Source organism: Orbicella faveolata, unplaced genomic scaffold (genome assembly GCF_042242905.1).
Source record: "Orbicella faveolata isolate gen_17 unplaced genomic scaffold, um_ofav_v1 contig_13, whole genome shotgun sequence".
NCBI lineage: Eukaryota > Metazoa > Cnidaria > Anthozoa > Scleractinia > Merulinidae > Orbicella > Orbicella faveolata.
The window spans coordinates 22,093,806-22,120,066 of record NW_028301540.1 but is presented as its reverse complement, the minus strand read 5'-3'; the positions used below and the strand labels follow the sequence as shown (position 1 = coordinate 22,120,066).

General features: G+C 36.3%; 1 protein-coding gene across 1 annotated transcript; it reads right to left on the bottom strand.

The window, feature by feature from the left end:
* LOC110062426 (uncharacterized) lies at nucleotides 1-24,511 on the bottom strand. Its single transcript, XM_020769326.2, has 16 exons — nucleotides 23,744-24,511; nucleotides 15,561-16,118; nucleotides 13,591-13,644; nucleotides 12,977-13,005; nucleotides 11,955-12,118; nucleotides 11,253-11,340; nucleotides 10,488-10,582; nucleotides 9,974-10,285; nucleotides 9,226-9,463; nucleotides 7,932-8,036; nucleotides 7,339-7,396; nucleotides 6,978-7,143; nucleotides 5,697-5,811; nucleotides 4,828-4,994; nucleotides 3,539-3,671; nucleotides 1-3,448 (listed from the first exon to the last, which is right to left on the bottom strand). The coding sequence occupies exons 1-16, from the start codon at nucleotides 24,189-24,191 to the stop codon at nucleotides 3,212-3,214; spliced, it is 2,967 nt and encodes a 988-aa protein (XP_020624985.1). The 5' UTR covers nucleotides 24,192-24,511; the 3' UTR covers nucleotides 1-3,211.
* Nucleotides 24,512-26,261: the final 1,750 nt, after the last annotated feature.

Below are 26,261 nucleotides of genomic sequence, written 5' to 3'. Positions count from 1 at the left end.
TTGAGTCTACAGCTGTTTATTTCACTCGAATTCTTACTTCATACGTTATAAAATATCAAGCGATGATTCTATAGAAAAGGCCCCCATAATTATAGCGGGAGCCCATTCTTACCAAGTAGATACGAACTTGTAGGTATTTACATACACTAACTCCCATCTCCCAAGGAGGAATTAGCCACCGCAAGAACTAAGCAACTGTCTAGGGAGGGCAAAGCAGTGTTTTGTCTACAGTAGGGAAAGGTTTGATATAAATCCACTGCTAGTGGTACAGTACCACAATACATAACTTTGGAGTTGGTACTTATTTTAATAAATATTATATTTCATATACAGACTGCTCTTTTCAGCAAATGCAATCTCAGGTGTTTTAAAATAAGTATAAAGATCATGCAATAATTTTCATATTAAAAATAACTATTTTCTGTTCAGCTGATCAGCTTTGATACAAGTTTGTCTATTTCAGATATAAATACACTCCTGATCACCTGTGATATAATTATATATGTCAAGGTTTGATTTGTTAGTGTTGAATGGGTATCACATACATAAGTGGCTACCAGACCAGACACCCTGAATAAATCCGTGTTAGCCTTACAAAATAACAAATCCAAACCATTTTACAAACACCTTGAGCAAATAAAAGAGTCAGAGAGACTGCGTTTACTAGATACAAGTAACAGTGCTGGTGTTGTAAAGATGCCATCAAGATATTTTCAAAATAATTACCGTGGCCTGCATTTGTTCACAGTTCTTACGTCTTAGAAAAAAAAAAAGATCAAAACCATGTAATTCCAAGCCTGATCTAATCAAATTCTCCTTATATTTTCAAGGATAATCTGCAATAATTAGTGGGGAGAATTTGTTTTTCAAGCTTGGAACTAACTTGGTGCAACCAAAGTACAAATGTATGTTGATTACTCAGATGGCACATAAAATCATGTGACCAAATATTGCAGTATAAAATGAGATTTTAATTGATCCACTTATTACATAGAAAACAATAAAAATAGAGGTTTCTCTTTCTCAACAGGTAAGTTTCTGTAAAATGAAATTAATTTTTTACTTTAGATTGACAGTTCAGTGTAAACAGTCTTAATAGATTCAATTAAGTGTATGAATGAGTGGAGGGTGACTTTCTCTATAACAATTTTATAATCAGGATGTATTAAAAATAATCACTGTTTGTACAAATCCTCAAAACAGACTCAACCACAGTAGCCAAACAAAATTATAATTGGGTTCCAGCCCTAGAAGGTTAATAACATTTTGTATTTATCAGGAGGCACCACTCTAGAAGTAAATAAGTTCCATATCTGTAATTTAATGCATAGCCAGCTTCACCACCATGGATCAGTTTAGTTTCAGCAAGTAAAAAGAATCTAGTCTTCTACCTTAAAAGTAGCTTTTTTCCTTAGCTATAATCTGACAAACTTTGCATCAATTTTTGGCCTTGCATTGAATAACTTTGTAACATATAATTTATAAACATTTTGAATTTTGAACTAAAGGAGTGTAAGGGTATGTTTGTTTTTCTTTATTCTAGCACAGACCTGTCAAGGCAGATTTCTGGCCATGCATCAAATCATAGTTATAAAGTATTCAGCATATTGCACAAGTCATGTGCCTGTAGTCTAAGAAAATAGACGTCTCTGTTCACTCATGAGTTTCCTACGCACAAACAATTGAAATTTGCAGAAAAACAGTCCATTACAAACCAGTTCAGCAACCCTACAAGTCTCTCTGGCTGTTACTCAGTCACAGTTTCCAAACACAACTACCAATCACATGAAGATATGAATCTCGGGTGGAATACATGGCATCAGTATTTTTTTCATGGGTTATAGTGAGCATGAGCAATAACTAACAGTGATGTACATGTGGTTTAAATCTATTTTTGGGTGAAATTTGAAATTTGAAATCTTCTTTGGGTTGAAACTTGAAATATGTCCTTTGTCTTGCATTCAATATAGTATTATTATGAAACAGGTGACAATAAATTCAACCTGGTTTGAAAAATCTCTTGAACCAAAAACAAGTTTAAGCCACATATACCGGTAAATAATCACAGGAAAAAAAACTTGCTAAAAATTGTGTCATATAAGGCTTTGTTTTGGTGCTACTTGTCTTCCAAGAATAGGAATTAAAGATTACATACATAAATTACCAAAATCAAAATCTCTCATGACAATAGTTATAAAAACTGACTGAATATATATGTACCTGCATATATCTGTACATACATCAATATATAAATTTTTGCATCCTTACAGATTTACAATGGACAAGTTGTCATACAAAGAAAACCTGCCACATGATCAAAAATAAGTAACTCACCAAATGAATTTAATAAACTCAAAATTCTGTAATGCAGCAAAAATTGTTTTTGGTGTTAAAGCAAGCAAGCAAGCAAGAAACTTGTTCTGAAAAAGTTGAGACTAACATTAATCAGGACAAAACATGTAATAGTATCAACTGTAAAACTTACATTTACACCAAAGTTCATTTACGAAAATGATAATGTTCAACAAGAAAACTCACCAACATCTTCAAAAGATTAGAGTCACATCTTATCTTTGACAAGTATTTGACAGAATGGACATTCATTAATAGTAATAAATAGCATTTTATCTGAAGTAATTCAAGGGATTCCAATTTGAACTGGAAAATAATATCTGCGTATATAAATTATAGATTTCCTTTGCATTGTCACTACATCTCTTATTGCGACAGTTGATTTAATGCTTTAAGAAAATTCAGTGTATGTATGTTTGTAATATTTAAATATCAGTGATGACATGCAGATAATTTAATATAATATACAATTTACAAGATTGAATTCTTCCATCAATATAAAGAACTTCAAAGGCAAACAGATAATTTGCCTAAACGTCTATCTTGTGTGTACAGCCATATGATTCAACCCAAATAAACTCACCATTCCTAGTTGCTACTTGACATGCACCCTACCAAAACAAGGCTTCTGGGACAGATGCTCAATAACTACCATATAAACCAAATTATCAAAAAATGAAAGTATTCAAAACTGTCTTCAGAAGAAGCAAAAGGTTTGTTATGGTGGCAATCTGAAAGTTTGACATAGGATATTCTAACTACAGCAAAATATCTTTTTCTTCCAAAAACAAAATATCCATAGAAATGGACCATAATTTTGCCTTTTGCAATAGTTTTGAACACTTCCAACACATTGGCCCTAAAGTAACACTTTACCATACTGTTTCATAATGAAATATTCAAAAGAATAGGTCATTCGTAAACGAGACCACTGGACAGGTTCTGATGTCATCCACGACATACACAAGGGTGTGGCAGCCATGCTGGTGGTGACAACGGAGCTGTGTCTTGTGTTCTGTCCCTTGTAACTCTCCTGGGATAAAACCATAGCTGTGACTGGAGATACTTCTTCCAACTCTGTTGGATCTGTTTTAATCTGAAAAAAAATAACTAGATTAATCAGTCACGCACTCTTTTAATTCACGAATCAACATGGTGTATATGTATGTTAAGGATCACTACTTACCTCTCGTCTACATTCTTTCTTAATATTTTCAACTTCCTCTCTACAAATTTTGCACACATAGATTATGCTGCTATCTTGTTCAAGTTTGCTGTAGATTTCTTCAGTGATATTATCACAAACAGTATGAATCCATCTGAAACGACAACAAAAAAGAGATTTTCTAATTATTTTGCTGCTTACTTATTAAACTGCTTGGATCCAGGGATAATTCTAGATATTTTCTAGTTTTCCACTCAATGGGCCCATTTGTTACTGCGGCCAATACAAAGACTTTATAACAAAAATACAGGTGCCATAGAGGTGTTTACATACACTTCATCACTTATACATTACATAACAACAACATCTTTTATTTAAACATGATGGGTTTTAAAGCTAATATAGCTTATGGGGCCGTGTAAAAAACTGTTAATAGGATAATAATAAATTGGAAAAATGAAAAAAAGATACGAATAAAATCAATAAAAAACTAAATCACTGTCAATTTGGGGACCCATTTCCGGTGACTCTTCACCAAGGTTCAAGTTTCTGAGGGCAGGAGACTTTTTTGCCCTTGTTGTACATTTTTTGTACATTTGGTACAAATGTTTTCTGACAATGGATGATACTAACTGTGTAATACAATCTTTTTACATTATTACATTCCAAGCTTTTTAACGACAATATTGTTTCTTGTTTGTTTCGAAGCCAGTATTTAGTCCAATAATGCCAAGTTGATGTGAAACACTTCATGAAGATCACTTTACAGATTGATCCACCCTACATGAAACAACATCAACAACCCTGATTAAGTAGGAAAATACATGTAAGCCTCTAGGATTAGCCTCCAAAACTGATGGAGTTTTTTGCCTGTTCTTTGATGCACACAGTAAAAAGAAATAGGCACAAAAGAAATTATAGCAGTTACTACACAATGCCGCAAAGATATGAATTATATTTTTGAGTGGTAAAAACAATATTTTATGACCAAGCAAGCGGGTAAGCAGAATATTCTCTTTATTATATAGGGAGACTGACTGTTTCCTTAAACAACTGTGAAAAAGCGGGAAATGATGCCATCGATATACTCACCCGTGAGGATGGGAAATACCACTCAGTGTCAATTTTACCAGAGGTGAATTTTCCAGTAAAACACTCATGTCAATATAATAAGATAACTTTAAATACTTTTGTCTGAAGGTTTTCTTCAATGAACAACCTCCTAGTACTGGGGGACACATTTCAGATCGGAGATATAAGATACCCAATTAGCAGCTGGGGTCTGTGCTAACTTGTATGTACATACGTACCTGCTACATGAATCACACTGGATCACCTTCTGGTTGCCCTGTTCTTCATTACACATAGGACATCGACTTGTTTTGTGTTTGTTTTGGTAGCACTTGTCACATAAAGTGTAATCAATGTGCCAGCATGATGTTTTCTTTGTTCCACACTGCCTGCACTGTCGACATTTCTGTTAAGAAAGAAAACAGATTATTATAGACAAAATGAGTCAAGCATTGACCTACCAACAGTCAAGTAAATTGAGTCTAATTGGATGTTAAGAAAAGGCGAAAATTATCTAATTAGCAACATTTTGTGCGCAAAACAATCAAAATTATCTATTCTTTCACTATCTTCTTAAGGGTGGAAAACTGTTTGTCAAGGTCTTTGAGGACAATAAAGTGTTTGTCTCTAGGGTGCTTGCCAATGGAAGATGACATTCATTCACTCGCTTGTTTAAATGGCTGACTGGTGCACAAAATGTTGCTGTTAGTATTAGAAAATTTACACCTTCTCTAAACATCCAATTGGACTCAATTCAAGCCAAACTATTTGCGTGACATTGCATAAATAATTAATTGAATTAGCTAACCCTCAGAGAAACTATTTGTAACAGTTTATTTCAATCATTTAGAAATTGATAATGGTGTCATGACAACTCTAAAACGTCGTTCCATGTTACTGCTTATTTTTCCATGTTTTTGCATTTCCAGACCTTTCCTTAGCTTATAGGAAGCCCAAAAAGTGTGGGGGAAATGATCCAATGACCTTTGTGATCTCAAGATTAAGGTATTGCTTCTCCCAAGGGATTTTCATACATAATTTTCCTCTGTATAGTTCTTAGAATTTCAGTCCAACCTTTAATTCTGGTCACCAGCTGCTGCTTACATACCTCACACTTCCAGCCAAACTTTTCTGTAGAGTTAGCCACAGGTACTGTACACAGAGAATGGTAACCCTTGTCACAGCTGCGGCAAATCAGCAGCTTGTCTTTAATTGAACCATGCCTGTGAAATGATTAAAATAAAAAAAAAATCATTTGTAAGGATATATGCTATCCATTTTAAAGAGTGAAATTATTCAATTTGAAGTCTCAGTCTTGCAATAATTATTGAAGAGCCAAATGTCTTGGGCTAGTAAAGAAAAGATACTATAATAATAATAATAATAATAATAATAATAATAATAATAATAATAATAATAATAATAATAATAATAATAATAAAGATCTTTCAACAGGGAGCCCACTTCACATACATGTGGTTTTCAGTGGGGCCCTGCAAAAATAAAATTGCAAAAGCTAAAGAAATAGTAGATTAAAAATAATAATAACATTTAACCATTGTACTAATAGAAATATAGAAAACAGTAAAAAAAAAAATGATAATTAAAAATTAAGAAATACCCCTACTTCAACTTTTAAAATTAAAAATACTGATACTGTTCCTAATTTCATCGGGTAAAGTGTTCCATTCATTAACGGCATTGTAAATAAAACGCTTTTGTCCCCAGGAGCGATGGGATGGAGGCTTACTAGTCTCGCCTTCTCACAAAGTCTCGTATTTACCATTCAGCACCCCTTACCAAGGCTTTATCTAAGAGTTCAAATATCTCTCGCACTTCATACTTTGAGCTGAGCAAATACTAAAAGCACTCTTTCTATCAACAAAGATAGACACATCTAACATACCGTCATTCATAGTAAACCAGTAACTGTTAAATTGCATACAGTCAAACCTCTATTAAGCTGCCAACTATTAAGCAGCCACCCCTTGTTAAGCAGTGAGTTATCAAAGTCCCAAAATTATTGTCAGTAAAATACTGTGAATAAAACCCCTATTAACTGGCCACCTCTATTAAGCAGCCGCAGCCACCTTCTGGTCATCCAGATGAGGGTTTTTCTATTGTCTTTACCCCTATTAAACAGCCACCCAAAATTTAAAAACTTTGTTTTGGAAAAGGCAACGGCAGATAAGAGTCCGAGAGAGATGACGAGTGATAAAAAGATTCAAACACACATTTATCATGTTGCCTTGAAGTGACTCCATGTTCACCAAGAAATTAACACGATGGTGAAAAATATTCAAGGTACACCAACCCGTATTATGCAGCCACCTCCCATTTCCCTGAGGGTGGCCACTTAATAGGGGTTCCACCGTATTTAAAAACTCACCTGCAAGCCTGACAAGACTTACACTGAGCACATTCCCAGCCCACCCTGACAGACTCTGTAGCACGAACAGGAGGTGAACAGCAGTAACTGTGATAATGGCAGGTACATTTTGTGCAGAGTAGCAGTTGTGATAATTCACCACCTTGATGACATTTGTCACAGAATGCTGGAAGTCAAACACAGCATAAGAAAATTAATTGTAATTTTCCAGCTCCACCATTTGGATTTGAATGAGAACATTGGCAGAGAGTTTGTAAAATTACAAACTAAGATCTCTTTCTCTTTAATCTTTCACCCATTTATATGTACTCCATTTCCTATCTTTGATACACCAATGATAGAATGTAATTCATCAGCTCACCAATTCTTCTGATAACATCTTCATGATTCAAACAGTACAGTTTCATAGTTTTCATATCCTGCAATACAAACAAAACACCAGATGGATCCTTCAAATGACAAAACCTAATTCTTACTATGAGAGAAAAGAGAGAGAATAAGCTTCTCTGTCACTTCACCTCTCAAATGTTGCAAACTTCTGGACAGGTTGGTGGCAAACAGGCTTTTAGCCAAATGGGTGTCCAGCCATCCTGGGGACAACCATTTAGTAAAAAAAATTGTTTTATTTTTCAGATTTTGCTTTATAATTTGTTCCTTTGGGAAGTCCCTACAGCATATTTTGGATGCCCACTTTTCAAACCCTGGCTAAAATTCTGGCTAAAAGCCTGGTGGCAAGGAAAAACTATAAGAAAGAAAATGCTCTACAAAAAAAACTGAAATAAAATATCCCAAACTATCTACCATGGGTGTGTCACATGGTATGATGATGGGAACTTTTTTGTGTTTTGTTTTTTACTTGTTTGTTTTGGTTTTTAGTTTTTGTTACAAAAAAAAACAGGATCTTTTTATTCTGAATCTGACTAACTTATCATTAGGCCAAGATGTAGTGCTGACCTGATACGTCCTAGCAGCCATTGCACAAGGGTAGTGGTATATTCTTCCACAATCTGACATCTCACATACAACACTAGCACCAAAACGACCACAAAAAGAACACTTCTGCAAAAAAGAATACCGGTAATGAGAAGTTGTGTGACTTTTTATGTGGGACACTAGTACAGTCATTAGGAAAAAGAAAAAAAGCCTTAAAGAATCTTTCACTCATCACATGCTACACTTTTGACAATGCTGATCCTAGCAGTTGCAGGATATGTTTCCCAGATGAACCTAGGGCACAATCCATTCAACCAAATTGAGGTTCAAAAATTTCTTGGGGACAAATGGATCGCAACGGGTCCGGAAGGGCTCATTTCATTCCACTCACAAAAAGAGTTTCACACTCATTTAAAATGGCAGATGTTGGATCACTGTTGCTTGTGTTAGAGTTTAGATGACTATTTCAACTTTTTCAATGATATTGTGTAAGCCATTTCATGCATAGAAATTTAACCCACATAAGAGGTTATTTTGAGCAGACTGTTCCCATGTTTTTGCCGGTTGAGTTCAAAGATCTTCAAAAACTATTTTCCAATAATGAAATTCTCTCGGGAAATAGACCATTCATGATTTTTAACAGCCACAACATACACTGCATAACATAGCTATGCAACTGTTGTTACTGCACATGGATGTACGAGTAACACCGATAAATCCGCTGTTAACAATCCATAAAAGCTGCAATGATAATTGTTTTCTTCAATGTTGAACATCGAAAGTACTGAACAGCGAGGTACTGAGACTGAGAATGGATCAGAAAGGTCAAACGGAACAGTCAATTTCAATCGGATCAGTCCAACGAAGAAAAGTGGTCCACCCCAAAGGGTAGGCCAACTTTTTCAAAACTTTTTCAGTTGGACCGAACCAATCTATTCAGTTTTAGACCAAAATTTCTGGAAATTTTGGTTGAATGGATCGCGCCCCTAATGAAATGGCCTGGCAGACCAAGAGTCTCTCTGTAGCTCAGTGGTTAGAGTGCCCAACCAGTATCTGGGAGGTCATGGGTTTGAATCCTATTGGAGACTCAGATTTTTTTTCTTTGTCCCATGCTTGTGGCAAGTCATTTCAACCATAAAGCTTTTTTTATCTTCATCTAATTCCAGATACTAAATCAATACAGTTTAAAGCAGATAGATGATGAGAATAAACAGAAACACAAACTAATAGGTACTGTCTGTACAATGATGCTGTACAAAGAGTAAGGAAACTCACAACTGAAGCTAGAGATAACCTACAAGTAACATCAACAAACCTTTGATAGAATCTGACTTGTTAAGTCTATTGTAAACTCTACTGATGACTTGGTTGCTAAGGAGGCCAGTGTCCATGCCGCACACCTATCATGCACCCATACATAACCAGACATGTCGCACAAATCAACCAGATCTGGCTCCTCTTCAAACCCAACACTGGAAAGATCTTCATGGGGAGCTGGTGACTGCCTGCTGTTGGTAGAATTGTTTATTGTGCTGGATTTTCCATCAGGGATTCTAGTGTGCAATTAAGATGTAAAGAGATGAATTAAGAGAGTCAATGAAGCATAATCACATTTTAAGTTTTTCAGGAGCTTTTCTACAAACTACAGGTCAACAAGTGTGATGAACAATTTATTGGGGGTCAGCCAACAAAATGCATTTGTAAGTTAATGTAAATTACAACTAGTATCAAAGCAATGAAACCCTCTTCCATCACAGATTACTTCCCAACATTTGGGCCAATTTTTTTCCCCACTAATCTGCCAGTACTCATTTCTACACTAGGAAGGACCAGCTGCCTGACCAGCATCCCTGACCTTTCACATGGGAGTCCTCCCCTCCCCTTAGTCTGAATGTTTGCACCCCATTCCTCAGCAAGAGGCAGAAATGTTCCACATTGCCATGGAATCTGGACTTTAAAGGTTCAGCTCAGACTGTACTATTTATTTGCAGGGATGGAAAAGGCTTTAGTTCATGTGTAAAGCATGAAAGTGGGAGCTGAAATGTTGTAGTAAGTGTCAGTACCTGCCAGGTGCTTCCCCGTGGATCTGAGGGCTCAGGTGCACTGTTGAGTTAGCAGCCTCAGCCCTGTATGTCCAGGAATATTGCCTGTGATCTTGAAACTCTCCATCACGGGGGCTTTTCCTTCCCTGGGAAGGATGTGAACCACCAGCAGTGGGGTAATGAGAGTGTCGGTAAGCTGAGGTAACATTCTGTTGTTGTCGTTGTGGACTTCTAGAGTGTCTTTGAAAGCCAGATGATATTCTGCCGAAACATATCAGGTCTCCCTGTCCTAACACACTGTTATTCACACAGTTACACAAGGCACAACGTACTCTGAAATGATACAAACAATGTGCAAAGTTAATGGATAAATGCTCTAGACATTTCATTTCCCTTTCTTGGCTTTCTTTTTCTTACTGCCACTTCAAACACAACTAGACTACTTGAACTACGTAGCTCTTATTCTTATACAAGGAAGTACACCAGAGAATTATATACCACCATTAGAATAAATAGTGCACACCTAACAACTCACCTTTGTGAAACACAATTTGGTGTACCATCAGAATTATTCAATCTCTCATCTACTGCAAGTGGACTTCGTTTCTCAGAAATTTCACTTGGAGAAAGCTGAAATTAAAACACCGAATGGAACAATTCAACTAAGTACTCGAAGAAGAGTTAAAATTGTTTTAATGGATGTTGTACTTCTTGACTGACTGACTGACTGACTGACTGACTGACTGACTGACTGACTGACTGACTGACAGACTGACTGACTGACAGGCAGGCAGGCAGGCAGGCAGACAGATAGACAGACAGACAGACAGCTGGATGGACTGATTTAATAGTTTGTGACATAATTATTGTTATAATAATAATTTTAATACTTTATTTATATAGCGCTATTTCTATTACTATCCAATAGTGCTTTACAATGAGTTTTAAAAGATCTCACAAATAAAAATTAATAAAGAAACATAGAAATATATAAAGCATGAGTAAAATAAACTAACTAATAAAATAACTAATCTGTAAAAATCAGAATAAAAGACTAAGAATAATAGAAATATAAGAATATAAGAATAAAACCTTGTTCAATTAAACTATCTGTAAAAATATAGCCAGCTGTTACACTTTCTAATGGATCATAACATCTCTAGAATCCATCCACAAGGCTCCACAAGCTCAGTAACACTTGAAGCAAAATGAAATACCAGTTGGGGTTATTTCACTGTAAAGTAAGGGTCACATGATGGGCACCAAAACTGTTTTTTAACATCTTTTTTTTGGTCATTACCTTTGTTCTTTTTGGTGAATCTGCTTCAATGTCGATATCTTCATCACTATCACTAGAGTAACTAACTGATGAGCAAGCTGACATTGTCCTGTTATGAGTGAAAAAATAACACAAGCTGGAAATGTTCATTCTCCTAACTGTGGCACATTGCTTTTGAGAATAACTTAAGAATTTGGTGCTTGATGAGTTCAATATTGCTAACTGATTATTTCATTTATGTTGCTATGAAAGGTTAAAGTGCTGCATGCCACAATGTTCCCACTTGAAATAGTTTTGATTAAATGTTTGACACTTTGACATCTTTTTGATGAAATTCGTATGGCCTCTATTTGAACTGGCTAATCCATGTGCAAGGACTGTTAGAGGTGGCAGTTCACTCTGCCTCCCTCATGTTTTGCAATTTATTGACAAATTAAAACATAACCCAAAAAATATGTTTGAAATGTTTTTGTTATCATAATCTCAATCCAAAACGTCATCTTAAGTGCCAATGGTACAGTGCAGCATGCAGCACTGTAAAAACTGTCAAACTATGAACTTTAAGTCCGAGTTTAGCCATACATTCTATAATGGTTGCTTTATGTTATCATGAAAACAATTAAGCGAGTCTGAGAGACTAAAAATAATCACTCACTCACAGGCTATGAAAACACTTACATAACTTTCCTTAATCTAGTCAAACAAGAAATAGAAAATCAATACCTGTTTCCATCAAAATCAGCTTTTCGCTTTAATCTGGAGTTGAAAAAACTTGAATCCTGAATTTCTGGTCTCTTCCTTCCTTGAGAAGAATTGGTATGCGGACAGAAACAATTATTTTTCTCGCCCAAACTATTTTCATTTGATAACGATCCTCCATTTGTGTCCTGAAAAAGGATGGGTTCATTAGCTTTGAGCATATAAGCTGAGCTTTAAGTCAACAGAATACACACTGCAGATATTATGCACTGTAAGGTAAAGGCTAAGTCTGTAGACAAGCCAAGTGGCCCATCAGGCTGGCACTTATCTCCAGTTTTAGTGAAGTGACTAGGAGTATTTCTACTCCCCCTTGGATGGGACGCTAGTCCATTGTGGAGAGAGGCACTGTGTGAGTTAAGTGTCTTGCTCAAGAACATAACACAATGTCCCAGGCCAGGACTCAAACCCACATTGCTCAATCTGGAGACAAGTGCACTAACCAAGTGGTCACCATGCCTCTCTATTATGCACTGTGTTAGTAATTAAATAACAAATGCTCTGTGTAAGAACTGCAAAAATATTTGGATCCTTCTCTCGAGGTCGGCAATATGAAATACCCTAATGGTTATCATGCTAGACTCTGGATCAAGTGGTCCAGGTTTGGTCCATTGCTAGAGATCACTTTCTTGTGTTCTTGGACATGACACTTTTACTCTCACTGTGCCTTTCCCCAGCCAGGTCTATAAAACGGTACTTACAAAGTTGGCACTGGGGAGACTAACATCCCATCCAAGGGGGCTAAGTAGAAATGTCCCTAGTCACTTCATGGTACAAAAATCAGGATAAGCCCCAACAATGTCCGATACTATGGCCAACATCAATTGTGCCTGTTTTTTTGTTATGATGATTTGTAAAAATTATGGCAAACAGCAAAACCACAGCAAGATACCAGAACCCTGATGAAAAATAATAGCCAAAGTATTCAGGCTTGCACCCTGAGGACTAAACACCTGGGACTGTAAACATGTACTAAGTGAATTCCTTACCTCATCACTCTTATGGCTGCTGTCTACTTCTGTTTGTACAAAAAATGTAACAAAAAGTTTAAAAAAGGCACACAAAATATGGACATAGCACATAGTTGAAAAACATTTATTACAGGCTAAAATCTGAAATGCCCAAGTTGGAATCAGTATATGCTTTAACGTTACTGCAAAACATTTTCATGTTGTCTACACTGTCAGTTTGCTTATTAATAAATTCTTGCCTGTATCCTGAAGATGCTCAAGCTACAAACATTATACACAACAAAACATTCCTTTGCTGACAAAATCTCTTCCACACCTCAAACAAAATTTGAATGTGTTTATGCCAACATCCACACCCATAAATAATGGCCAGAAAAATTGATTTACAGGAATGTTTTGTGAGTGGTTGAATTTGTAAAGTATATTGGGCAAGTACAGATTCAGTTCATTTCAAGTGCAAACATTGCCAAAATGTATCTTCTAACAAAAACTGGCTACAAAACCATGTTGCATTTGATATCCAATTGGCTTACATTTCTGCACTAAATATAAGTTCAGAAATTTTCAACCAGTTTTTATATTAAATTTAACCATATCAAAATTTGTTAACAAATTTGAAAAACAAATCAAACCTGAACTGCTATGTGATTTATGTGAATTTCCATACAAAGAAGCTCTGAACCAATCTAAAAACAAAAACAGCAACACTTGAAATTAAAAACCATATTCTATCATCTTACAAGAAATTAAAATTGTACAATACTGACTTCTGTCTCCTGCAAAAAAAAAAAAATATATATATATATATAACTAACTAACTGCAGACAGTACTGTTTCGGCCTTCTATGTATATATATTTTAAGCCAGTTTTAGAACAAAGAGAGTGGATTCTACTCAGAGAATTGTGTAGACCCAGAAAATATTGATACCCCAACTAAAGAGGACAATGGCAAATTCTGGAGGGGTGGGGTGGGGTGGGGTTATCATCATCATCACCATCATCTCTCTTCATGCCAGTAGGTGAATAAGGCTTCCTTCTCAGAGCCTAGGGATATTCCAGAGGGGGAGGAGGAATGGACACAAATAAATTAAGGCCACAAGTTTATATTTTCACACTGGAAAGAAACTGTTTCAAGAGTGTAGTGTGACAGATGAGTAAAATCCAGAAGAGGGATATTAATCTGAAGTGTTTTACAAGAAGTCAAAATTAATACAACTTGGTCATTTATGGACAGTTGATCAGTATTATTTTGATAAGGCGACAAAACACAGCAGATTATTGTGTTAGGCCTCATGGTGGCTCAGAAAACACCTGCAGATCCATTTAGCATCGGGAGCAATAATGAAGGATGTTAATTAACAGTGCAAATATTGGGAGCTTATACTTAATTGCATGCTCTTTAAGTTACCATGTTATAAAGGCGATGAAACCTAGTCTACGTTTTTGAAACAAGAAGGAACAATCAAGATAACAGCTGAAAACATGTACACATATGAGTTAACACATGCAAGTTGGAATGTCATTCATTCATCTATTAAATAATGAAACAAAGCCATAAAAACAAAGAAACAACATGGAATCTGTTAATTTGACCACTAATGATGTATTTTGTTTCTTGTATTGTTTGTGACACAAAATCACAAAAAACGTGCATCCCTTTTAAATAACTATGATATTGGTGACCTGGTCTAATATGTATTTTGCATTCCACAATATAAAGAATATCACTAAAAGACTATCAACTGAGCTCTAGCCAGAGAAATTGGTGGTTTTAGATGAAGAAACAGTGTCTTTTAAGGACCCTGGTTTTAAACCCAAAGGGTACAAATAACAAGGCTTTTGGTAGAAACTGGTAACCTGTTATTTGACAAAGACAATGTGACACCATTATTACTATCTGTTTTCAATCATCATTTTCACTCATTACTTGCAAACATTATCGCTATTTGTTGCCAAATTATGTTCACATTTTATCTGCATTGCATCACATATGTGCAACTATTACCTTTAGTAACTTAATTATTTTTTGGTTTACATATACTTATGAAATAAAAAGCACTTCGTAACCTGTTCTAAAAAATTTTGAGTAGTTTGTTCAATTACAAAACTTTCATTGTCAACAAACTAGTTATGAATAAAAATCAATAAAAACTTAGTAAATTCTAAGAGTAGTGTGTGTCGTAAAGGTACACTTTTGTATGACGAGGGGTGTCTCCAGCAGAAATGGCAAAAATGGTAAAATACCAATTAACAGGGTGGCTGAGAGGTATAAACATTACACAATGTTTCAAAACCCTATGTAGTGATGGGGTGTCTCTTAAACAAAAACTCTAAAATGAAGACCCAAAGACCCTAAGATTCCAAGACCCCAAAACTCTAAAACAAAGACCACAAAAACTCTAAAACAAAGACCCCCTTATTCTCTAAAGCATTTTCACCTTTGGTGAAGTTTTGCTCCTTCTTTGTTTAGCCAATTTTGATAATCAACTCAAGAATAAATACATAAAGTATAAGAAAATGACTATAAATTACTCCTTTATCTCAGGTGTAATGTACATCTGTAACATGATATGCCATGCAAAACATTTGCTTCTCACATACCTGGTGGCTGAACTCTTTCATAATGATATGGGTTAACACAAACTTTTTCTCGTTTTGTATCATAACCATTCTGGCAAAATTCTTTATGCCGCATCTCCATCTTGTGTACATCAGGCCATCTCCAGAGGCGAGCATAGATGACATGTGGAAAGTCTTTCTTGTCCCCGACTTGCAACCTTCCATCCATGGTCCTTTGCACAGTGACACACTTGGACGGTTGCCGTCCCTTAGAAGTTATCGCTACAATCAGTGAGTCCAGCTCGAAGAATTTCTTTTTTAGTTTCTTCACCAGGGATTCAATAGCCCGTCTACTGAAGCTCTCTGCATCAGTGCTTTGATGCCTGTAAACAGCATGCCAAAGTAAATTGCGTACAATGATAGGACATGGATCTGCAGAACATGGAATGTTACTTGGTCCAGGTATTGAGTTGCTAGGTCCTGCCTCCAGGTACTTTGGTTGATCATATGTTGTTACTGGCTGAGGCGGGCTTTCTTTTAATACAGATAATGCACATTTGTCACAGTTTGGAGATGTTGCTTTCACAGAAAGAGTTGCAGCTGCATTAGGGAATGAAAAGATTAAATTTTGTTCAGATCTAAAGAGATTACTACAATATCATTATCTTTTGCATATCACTCCATGGGCATCTTGCAGTGCTGGAAATAAAAGTCATCATTGGACATTGTCTACCCAAATTTGTGAAATTGTCGACTACTTTACAAATATGATTTTACACTATGAGCAAGCAACAAGATGACCTAGCTTTTTGTGGTGAAGATCTTGTTTGTACAACACAATTGCTTTGAAACTTGTTAGAAATCACAAATCATACAGATTCATGGTTTGTTTCAATTGACAGCTTCTCCAGAATTGAATCGCTAACTAAAGGATATTTTTTACCCAGGGCTCGACACTAACTTTTCAACTTCCTAGACACGTGGCTGGTGACTACTTAGATGTTACTAGCCAAAAACATTTTTTAACTAGCCAAGTGTTGAGGTTGGCAACCTTATTACCTGAAATTTTCGCAACAGGTTTATTTCGCAATTTGGGGGTGCACATATTTTGTGACACTTAAATTCGCGATTTTGCAAAAATTTGTATTTTTTGCATTTTTGAGTAACACAAAATTTGTTTCCCAGGCAATGTTACTTAAACATGATCTTTGAATTTAGTAAACTGACTTTATCAAAGGTGCAATAATGCCAAAAGTAAAAAAAAAATACAATGGCAGAACTGCATGTCAACAGTAACATAATGTGTTATGTTCCCAACACTTATGCGAGTCACTTTAATTTTGCAATTTTTTCTTAAATCGCGAAATTCACAAAGTTAACATGTCACGAAAATTTCAGGTGGGTCCAATAACAACAGAATTTGCAAGACTTGAAAGCAAAACGCAAGCCACTCTCTTTAATACATAATGTTGGTAATTATACTGTACTTAAACTAGTTTCAAAAAAGCTCCAGTTCCCGAAAAGACTTTCAGAACTCTGTTTTCTCTGAGACTTCCTTGGAAAAATAGCGAGACCCCCAAGATGTCACTGTCGAGACTTCTTCACAGACAGATGCTGTAGAAATGTTTCAAAAGCAAAACAACTATCTGAACAATACTGTAAACTGTCGTTGGCGAAATTCAACTGCCAAAAACAGCTGATTTAAATGTCGAAGGAACTAAATTTTTCTCATCCAATTATTTCTGTAGTGGTAAGTTTGTAAGTAAGCATACCACGACATATCACTGATATATTGTTACGCCAAATGAAATGTTATCCTTTTGCAGTTCCACACTATTTTGCGCATGAAAAAAATTTCGTAACAAAAAAGAGCACTGATGTGTGCTGTCTTGTTTGTCAAATATTTCTTTCAACAAAATTAACATGTTCAGTTCCCCGTTTACGTACCACAGAAAAGTAGACATACGTGCTGAACAGCACATGCCCAGTCCCATGATATGTCCACATTGAAATTCTGACATTGTTTCCGAGAAAAGTGTACATCTTGTGTCTGTCGTCCTTGAAGAAGACAGAAACTAGTTCAGCCAATTTCATTTTGTTGACTAGCCAAAGTCACTGGTGGGAATCGAAAACCTACTAGCCAAAACTAAATTTCTACTAGTCTGTGGCTAGTTGGTTACCGTTAGTGTTGAGCCCTGATTACCTCATATATGCCTACAGATTGAGTCAGCAGATTATTTGTGCACACAATTACGAAATATATGTCTGACAAAATAGAGATTTGAAAGAACATAACACAAATTGCTTTCCAGCACTTATCAATCAATCAATCAATCAATCAATCAATCTTTATTTAAACACGAAAATCTTATCATAAAAATGGTCTACCTAGGAGTCATGTAAAAAATTACAAAGAATAAATTAACTATATTAACAGGAATGGATTTACTAACATTACATTACATTAACTAACGAACTAATTAACTAGCCTACAGTAAAAACCTATGTCATAAAACTTTCTCTAATTTACAGTACATTAAGAATAATCTTTCCCATTCAGTGAGGTTTTAAACAGTTTTAGACTAGATAGGTGCCCGATTTCCGATGGAATCTTGTTCCACAGAACAGATCCTCTATAGTGCATGCTACCTTTTGCATATTCCGTTCTTGGATTGCGGATATAACAATTTATCTCAGAGTTTCTTAGATTGTGTGCGTGTACATTTGAGGTGTTGGGGAAAGATTATGATGGATTTTATACATGTATACTTAACTTGTAATAGCAGTAATTTTACCACATTTGCTTTGCCATTAACAGTATAACAAAAACACAATTTTAATAACGTTGCAAGAAGCTTCTCAACATAACTCTAAGGCAAACTCCTCCAAATAAATAACAACATGTACCTGAATCATTTTCCTTGCTATTTTCTTACACAAGACAATGCCACAAACTTTAAAACCCAAATTCAGTGTTCTAATTAAGACAAAAGAGCAACTGTTTCTCTGTCTGTCTGGCAATATTCAAGCACCATGAAATAGAAAGATTTTGATCCATGATGTAGTGAATGTCTACATTCTAGTGTTGTCAAGATCACCGCAATTCTATATTCCACGCAATTTCTTTTTACATCACCACAAAACATCTAATCATCAATTTGGTAGCAACAGTACATTGTAAGCACACACAAATAAAAAAAACAGAACAAAAATAATCTCTCAGTGTGATCCAGAACGCACAGTGAGTAACATATTTTATGCATTCATTGCCACAAATTCAGAGCTTAATTTTCCGCTTGAATTCTGCTCACGTGCCAAATATTACATATATTACACTACAAGATCCTGTCTGGTCTCCTTAACTCTAACGCTCTTCAAGGTCATCATGTGATGCTCCCTTCTCTAGCCAATCAAAGGTATCATTTAGCTAACTATAATCACAATTTGCCAATTTTCAAATCTCCTAACAAAAGCATGTGAGAGCGCAAGACTTTTTGAAGTAATGATATCACAGCTCAAACATGCATCATATGCAATGTTTTTTATGTCACTCTTTTTACGTGACTTTGATACGCACTGATTCAGACACGGATACGGACAGCATGAATATGCAACATATGGTTCAGACAAGTGTAACACATGCATTATTTATATATTCATGATTTCATGTCTGAGCTTAAAATAACCATGCCGTCTATAAAAAGACACTCGTCACAATACTTACAGGTGAGATTAGCCTGCAAACATTAGTCCTAATCAGAAGCAAACTGAAACAATATCCCACGTAAATTAATGTTACAAAAATACACTGTATTATTGTTATTAACCTCCTTGGTTTGACAGTTAAAATTACACACTTGTCATCTGACTTTCAGACAGTAATGAGCAAAATATTTGCTGATGTCTTTCATTGCTGTCTGAGTAAAACTACTTGTCAAAAATTACTACTGCCTCACTTAAAGCTCTGAAAATTCTACACAAGTGGGCAAGGTGTAAGTTCTGCTCTTGGAACTAAAAATAACTTGAGCAAGAGATTGATACTTTAAACAACAAGTGATATCTACGCAGTCTGACATTTGACACCAGAACATTTCAAATTGCTCCCAGGCATCTATAGCGGAAATGTTTAACAAAACGCTCTTTACATCAAATTAACTGGTATATGTTTCAGCTAACAGAAAACCATTAATTCCCTTCAAAAGAAAACTGACAGATTGAGGAATCTACAGAAGTTTAATTGTCAGTGACGCATGACATGAAAAGTTTATGCCCATAATGTCTGTTCAAGCTGCCTAAATATTTCACTCGCTTTTTCTGATCTAATATGTAGTAGTGTCTCTTCGTTCATATTTTCAAGCTCAACAACCAATATCACACATACCAAACATATTAAACATATTACAAACAAAACTCTACTCTACTCAGAAATGATAACAGCGATTACAATGGTCTGGTGCACTTGTCTGCTGTACACATATATTTCCAAACAAGCATATTTATGGCTGAAATATATCTGTCTGACCACGGTACTGTTTAATCCAAGCTATACTTCATTACATGATAACTTTAACACACTACTGTTTGAAATGAACAAATGAAATACTACTTAAACAATACTTCCATGTCCTCAAAATTTATTTGTACGTAAAAAAAGATGACTGACACAAAAAGATTAAACGCTCTACTATCCTAATAAACACATATGTAAACAGAGAACCATGTTACAGGACTACTTATTAAGCAAGGTGTAGTTTTCTGAAGTTAGATTTATAAATACACAAAGCTCAAAGTTACATGACAAGAAACCAACTACCTTCACTCTACATGAATGCAACAACATGGCTTAGCCAAAATAATAAATAGCCAAATATTGATTTTGCGTGTAGTATTCAAGTTAAATCTGCTGTTTAAACAACTGTGTATGTAATTTCGAACAAATGAGTAAAATCAGAGGACAACCTAGTCAAATTTTCAAATATTTTTTGCTAAACACATCTTACAGTACCGTTATATATAGAACACTGGTGTAAAGAATATTATCCTACTGTGTATCGTGACACAAACTTTAAGTTGGTGTCTTAGATTTAATGCACCTGTAAAAGCAACCCACTGAAAAAAAGCAGCAGCTACAAGGAACAATAGATTCAGATCATTTTAATAAAACTTACAAAACAACAATTATCACTTTCCACAAAAATATGAAAGTTGTCGTTCATGCAAAAAATGACACAAATTTCAAGTTGAACTGGCCAAAAGACTCCTTGATTGATAAAAATACAAAATGTTTGGGCAAACTTGACATAACAAAATTAACTTTCTAAAATTTGCTTTCACAAGATCCTGAGAAAAAGGTGAAAATTGCAGCAAAAAAAATTCACCACCTGTACAAAATAATCAATAATACACGTTGCCCCTCCCAAAAAGGAAAATTGTTTCCTTTTCAACATAAGAACACACCTTTCACAGTTGAACACCAAGAGGTGACACTTTATACGCAACTGTCACGCTGTCACAATTTTAAGCTTTCTAACCTCTGTTCACCTGAATATCAGCGACAATACGAAAACATTACATGTATCTTTCATGTATGTGATTCCGGATTGGTTACAACAACAAGACTTTCAGAGTCATTTGTGAGTAAAGTGTAGGAGATGAAGACATTTAAAAATGTCTACGTTTCTTTCAGAGTAGCCAAGATTATTTAACTGTAATAAAAGAAAGGAAACATATCTTTTTTGAAAGACAAAAGCTGTCACATACTGAACAGAATTTGAAAATGAGTCACAAATCATCTATGCGACAATAAAATCCAATCATCCAAAATAACTACCCATGCAAACAAAACACAAGCAATGTTTTCCACCTTCTTGAAAGCTAAAACAAAGCAATTTTAGGTCGCTCATCCAGATTTTATCATAACAACATGTTCTGCCCTGGATTGCATTGTCGTGATCAGTAGGTGTCGAGATCACAGGTCACAATATACTTGAAGGCTTGAAACCAGGCAAAATAACCAGTCACTTGTGTCAAAAACTGATCTCTAACACAAATTCTGTCTCAAATTTTTGCTCATCCCAGACAATTTCAAACTTACTGGTATTAAGTACAACCTCAAAAGTAATCTTAAATCGAATGTTCTCAGTATTCTGACATTATATTCTGACATTCTGAAAAAAAAACACCAGTAAAGAATCATTTGATTTGTTTTACTTCTATAATTTTGCATACACTCATTCCTAGGAAAACACTTAATAAAAATTGACCGTTTCAAAAGTATTTCTTACAAACACGGTTTTGAAGCTAGGGAAAGCAAATAAATTACCACTATTCAGGTTAAAGATAATTTATTTTGCCCACAGGCAATGTCAAGTCATGGGTACAAACAATTGTTTTGCCCCAACAAATTTGAACATTCTTTTGAGATTTACAATATCAGGAATGTGATCCTTTATTGCAAAAGTCACGCCACATTTATTATCTAGGGGCTTCAGATGTATAGCTATACACGGATGAGAAAAATAACAAGACAATACCAAACAATAAATTGAAAACTTGTACCACTAGTGTGTCTACAGTGCTGGTTTTGATCCCCCAGGGTTCAAAATAGAAATGATGTAAACAGAAGAAGCCGCCGCATCGAACATTTGAAGCGATAGTAAGCCATGAGAAGCACAAAAGTACTTCAAATACCACATTTCATCTCAAAAATCGAATAAGCATCTTTTACCGAGAAAAAAACGTTTTCGTGCCGCGCGAACGAACACTAATTTTAATTACGTGACATGAAACCGAACAAGCAATTTGAATACAACCTACGTGGCTTTTGTGGTTTTGTTTGTCAAGAGATGAAAAATATTAATGGCGACAAAGTTATGATTCGAATTTCTACGGGTAACTTGCTCGAGAAAAATCATTTCGAAAACAATTTGAGAAAGAGCCGAAGTAAGGCAATTTTTTGCAATCGAAAAAAAAACAGAATTTCGCGACAAAATTAATAACCTTCTAAACGTCAAACACACAATTACAAACAATAAGCGTTGTCAGAAATGGCATTCTAAATTTCAAAAGGCATTCCGCGCTCCTAAATCTGTTCGGCCGAGAACACGCATGGCGTGCTTTTCGCTGGTAAACATGGCGTGAATGTAATCCCTTACAAAACTGATCGCGAACTGTCGGTAATTTTCACGCTAACGTCTAGACAGCCAAAGAGACTGAAATAAAAATATATTCAAATGACGCATTCATGAATACTAATTAGGTATTCTGTTTACTCCTTGACTGAAGCACGTTCACTGTTCTCAGTGTGTTTTTTGGCTAAAAAATTGGTTCCAAATAGCGCGCGCGCCCGCTAAGGCCTTAGACAAAAATAAATTCACGTCCCAAAATAAATTAGAGCCAAAGCAGACGACATTTCAGACGTTTTCAGACAAGAAACGTTCCAGCCAGACAATGACCACTAACCAACAATAATACTTAAACAAAACCCAGACAAAATAATTCTCCTGCCCCACACGAAACGATCGCCAGTCATTTGGCGTGATTCAGAGCTCAAGCCGTCTGAGACAGAGTCTGGCTGGCGTTCGCAGCAAAATCGCGCGAAAAATCGGCCAAAAACCGAAGCGACTTTCAACTAGAAATTAAAAATGCAAAATAGCCGCTGGCTCGTTATCCAAACAATGGCCAAGCTTAGAGGAAAACACTGGCGAGCCCACTCCCAAGGAAATTTGCATTTCGCTCTTTGACAAGTTTATCGCTAATGAATTCGCGAGGCGAATAATGTACAACCGAATGAACGCACGATGTTCAAGCAGAAGCAATCGGACGAAAAGTTGGAGAGCTGTAAGCTTTTCCAAAGGTCAGAATGATCCTATTACGACAATACGGTCGAATGATTCGATCAGATGTCGGAAGGAAACATTGAGTGAATTACAAAAATATTACCCCCGATCGAGATGCTACAGAAAAAGTTCTGTTTTATTTTCCCTGGTAGAACGAACATAAAAAATATATCTGGTTAGGTGATTTGCTAGAATTAACTAAGATTATGCAGGTTAAGTACCCTGCGCACTGAACAAATGTCACATATCATAGCGTTGGTGTGAGTTTTGTCATCACGTACGTTCATGTACTGTGCGTGCGTTCTCTTGGTCTCTCTTGCCCTACATGACATCACACAATTGACCCAACACACAACCTTCAAAAACGAAAAAAAAATTCACCCTTACCGGCTGGACTGCGAATTCTCTCATAATGATACGGATTGACGCAAACACTCTCGTACTTCAAATCATAACCGTATCGGCAAAACTCCAAATGTTTCATCTCCATTTTTTGAATGTCGGGCCATCGCCACAACCGAGCGTAGATCACATGCGGAAAGCCCTTGCGCTCACAAACTTGAAGTCTGCCATCTAGAGTTCTCTGAATCGTAACACATTTTGACGACTTGGATCCTTTAGTCGTGATAGCGGTGATCAGTGAGTCGAGCTCTTCAGACTTCTTTCGAAGTTTTTTCACCAGCGATTCGATGGCTCTCTTTGCAAATTTCTCAGTTTCGCCTCCTTGGCGATGGCAAGTTGTATGACACATAAGATTTAACACGATGCTTAAATTCGCATCGGCAGAGCTCGGTCCTCTCTTCGGGGAAGCCGATTGCACCAAGGTTTTCTCCATTCCCCTGTCCTTCGATAGTCCTCATTTCATCGTCGATAGTTCAAAATTCAAGAAGGTTCCCTCCGCCAAAATCCCACGAACCTTCCTTCCCAAACAACTCTATATGCGCAGAACAAGTTCAGATTCGATCCACTATGGTCATGTCACAGCAAGCCTCTTGTCCAATCACATCACTCAGAAAACGATAGCAATTAATCCTTACACGCGTTCCTGTCAATCACTTTGACTGAAAGGCGATTGTAAACAATGTATTTTCTCGTCTTGGTACTTTCAGGCTGGAGGCACGAAAAAAAATGGACGAAAATATTATCAAGAGACACGTTTCTCCCGAGCACTTGTTCAAATAGAATAATCCGTTATTTACTTAGACTAAACGGGCCATCTCGGTTCGACTGTGTTGTGACACGTTTTCACGGCTTTTCACGTACGAATTAGAAGGTTCCGGACTTTGTTACCCACGTTCTCTTCAACCGGTAAATTGCACTTTTAAAAACGTTCCTCGATTCCCACTACTTTGCTTACCGAATGATATTCGTCCCGTATTACTGTAAACCAAATTTTCTTTTTCGCAAACAAGAAACCAGCTTAACGGGTGTTCCACTCGGAGAAAGCCGTATTAAAATGGTAATTTTACCCTCTAAGCTTTGGCAAGCTTTGAATTTCACTCCCTTCTGGTTTCGGCACCTTAAAAGAAGCAAAAACCAAGTGATTTGGCACTCTTAAAGCATGTGTTTTTTTCGCCCACGCATTCTCTTTTCGTCCATATTAATCAACGTAAGTCTTGAAGGCTATCGGAATAACAATGACGGTGTGACTTGGCGAGAGCTGAAGCAATATGAATTTAGCTCGGCTAAAAAGCGACGGAGAAAAGAAATGGCCCATTGGAAATGTTTCATATATAATATCGGACTTTTTATTATTTTTTATTAATCTTGAGTCAAAAAAATTAAGGAAATTTTTTGCCTCAATTAGTTCTGGATCATTAGGGGCCAATATTTACATCTGTTAGTTCGAAGCTAAAATTCATTTGTACCGGGGCTAAAATCTAATTTGAAAACGATGAGAAATATGGAATTCTTCTGTCCCCATTTGTTTATTCTTTAAGGTGTGCCTTGCACATTTGCATCGGGCAACAAAGTTGGCTATATATTATGAAGTAAAATATCAACAAAAGCGATGTTCGTGTTTTTGTAGGCAGCTTCTGATAGCGTTGTTTAAAAACACGGTTGTACTGTGCTCTCTTAGTCACGCGACCTCCTTGCACGTATGCGTCACTCCAGGTGTAGTCTGAAAATTTCAAAAGTCAGATTTGTCTCGTCTAATCGCTTTTCTGGGAGGTACAATTATGGTTCCGAATACTAACGTCTGGCCGTCTTGTTTGTCTGTCTGGAATTTGAGTGTCTGCTTTCGGCCATATTTTCGTCGCGCTCCGTGGGGGACTAAGAATTTGTCTTGCGAGCTCGAGGGCAGGGTGGGTTCCGGCAGAGAACTTTATTACTTCGCCAAAACAACAGCTCTACAAAGTTGAAATTTTCAGGCATACAAAAGCATTAAATTGGCTAGCGTGCATTCGCTTTTGTTTGTACGGGACAGGCGCCGGCGGCTGGGCACGAATATCATCCAGTATCTCAAATCAAAAAGCCGGCGGTTTATCACATAAGAAGAAGTTCATTGTAAAGGTGCATATGGCATACAGTCGAAAAAAGGAAGGTCGAAATCAATATCGAGGCTTTTTCTCTCCATGGCTATCCAAGAACTCGACAAGCAGTCTCCCTTTGTCGTATTGTTTTATTTTCAGCCACGTAGACCGGATGTGCCTGTTTCCGTTTTCACATAACTTGGCCATTGAGGGAAGCCCTTGGAATGCAGCCTAAACGTCCGATGGAGTGAGGGATGGAGTGTAGAATGATGCAAGTACACGTAAAGCCTGATAACCCGCTACAACACTTGCTTTAATGATTTCTTGTTGTTGACACAAAAGGACAAACAACACACAAGCTACGGAAGCTTTGACGTGAATTATTAAGAGTTTTCCGCAACCTTGGACCCGGTGTCACTGTTTTCCCTCAG

What these genes read in the sequence shown, in the direction of transcription:
- LOC110062426 (XM_020769326.2), bottom strand. Translation starts at nt 24,191, where the DNA reads ATGGAGAAAACCTTGGTGCAATCGGCTTCCCCGAAGAGAGGACCGAGC. An exon ending in GAGAATTCGCAGTCCAGCCG is followed by an intron (nt 16,119 to 23,743) that starts GTAAGGGTGAAT and finishes TCCCTAATGCAG; the next exon opens with CTGCAACTCTTTCTGTGAAA. An exon ending in CAGTGTGATTCATGTAGCAG is followed by an intron (nt 3,672 to 4,827) that starts GTACGTATGTAC and finishes TTGTCGTTTCAG; the next exon opens with ATGGATTCATACTGTTTGTG.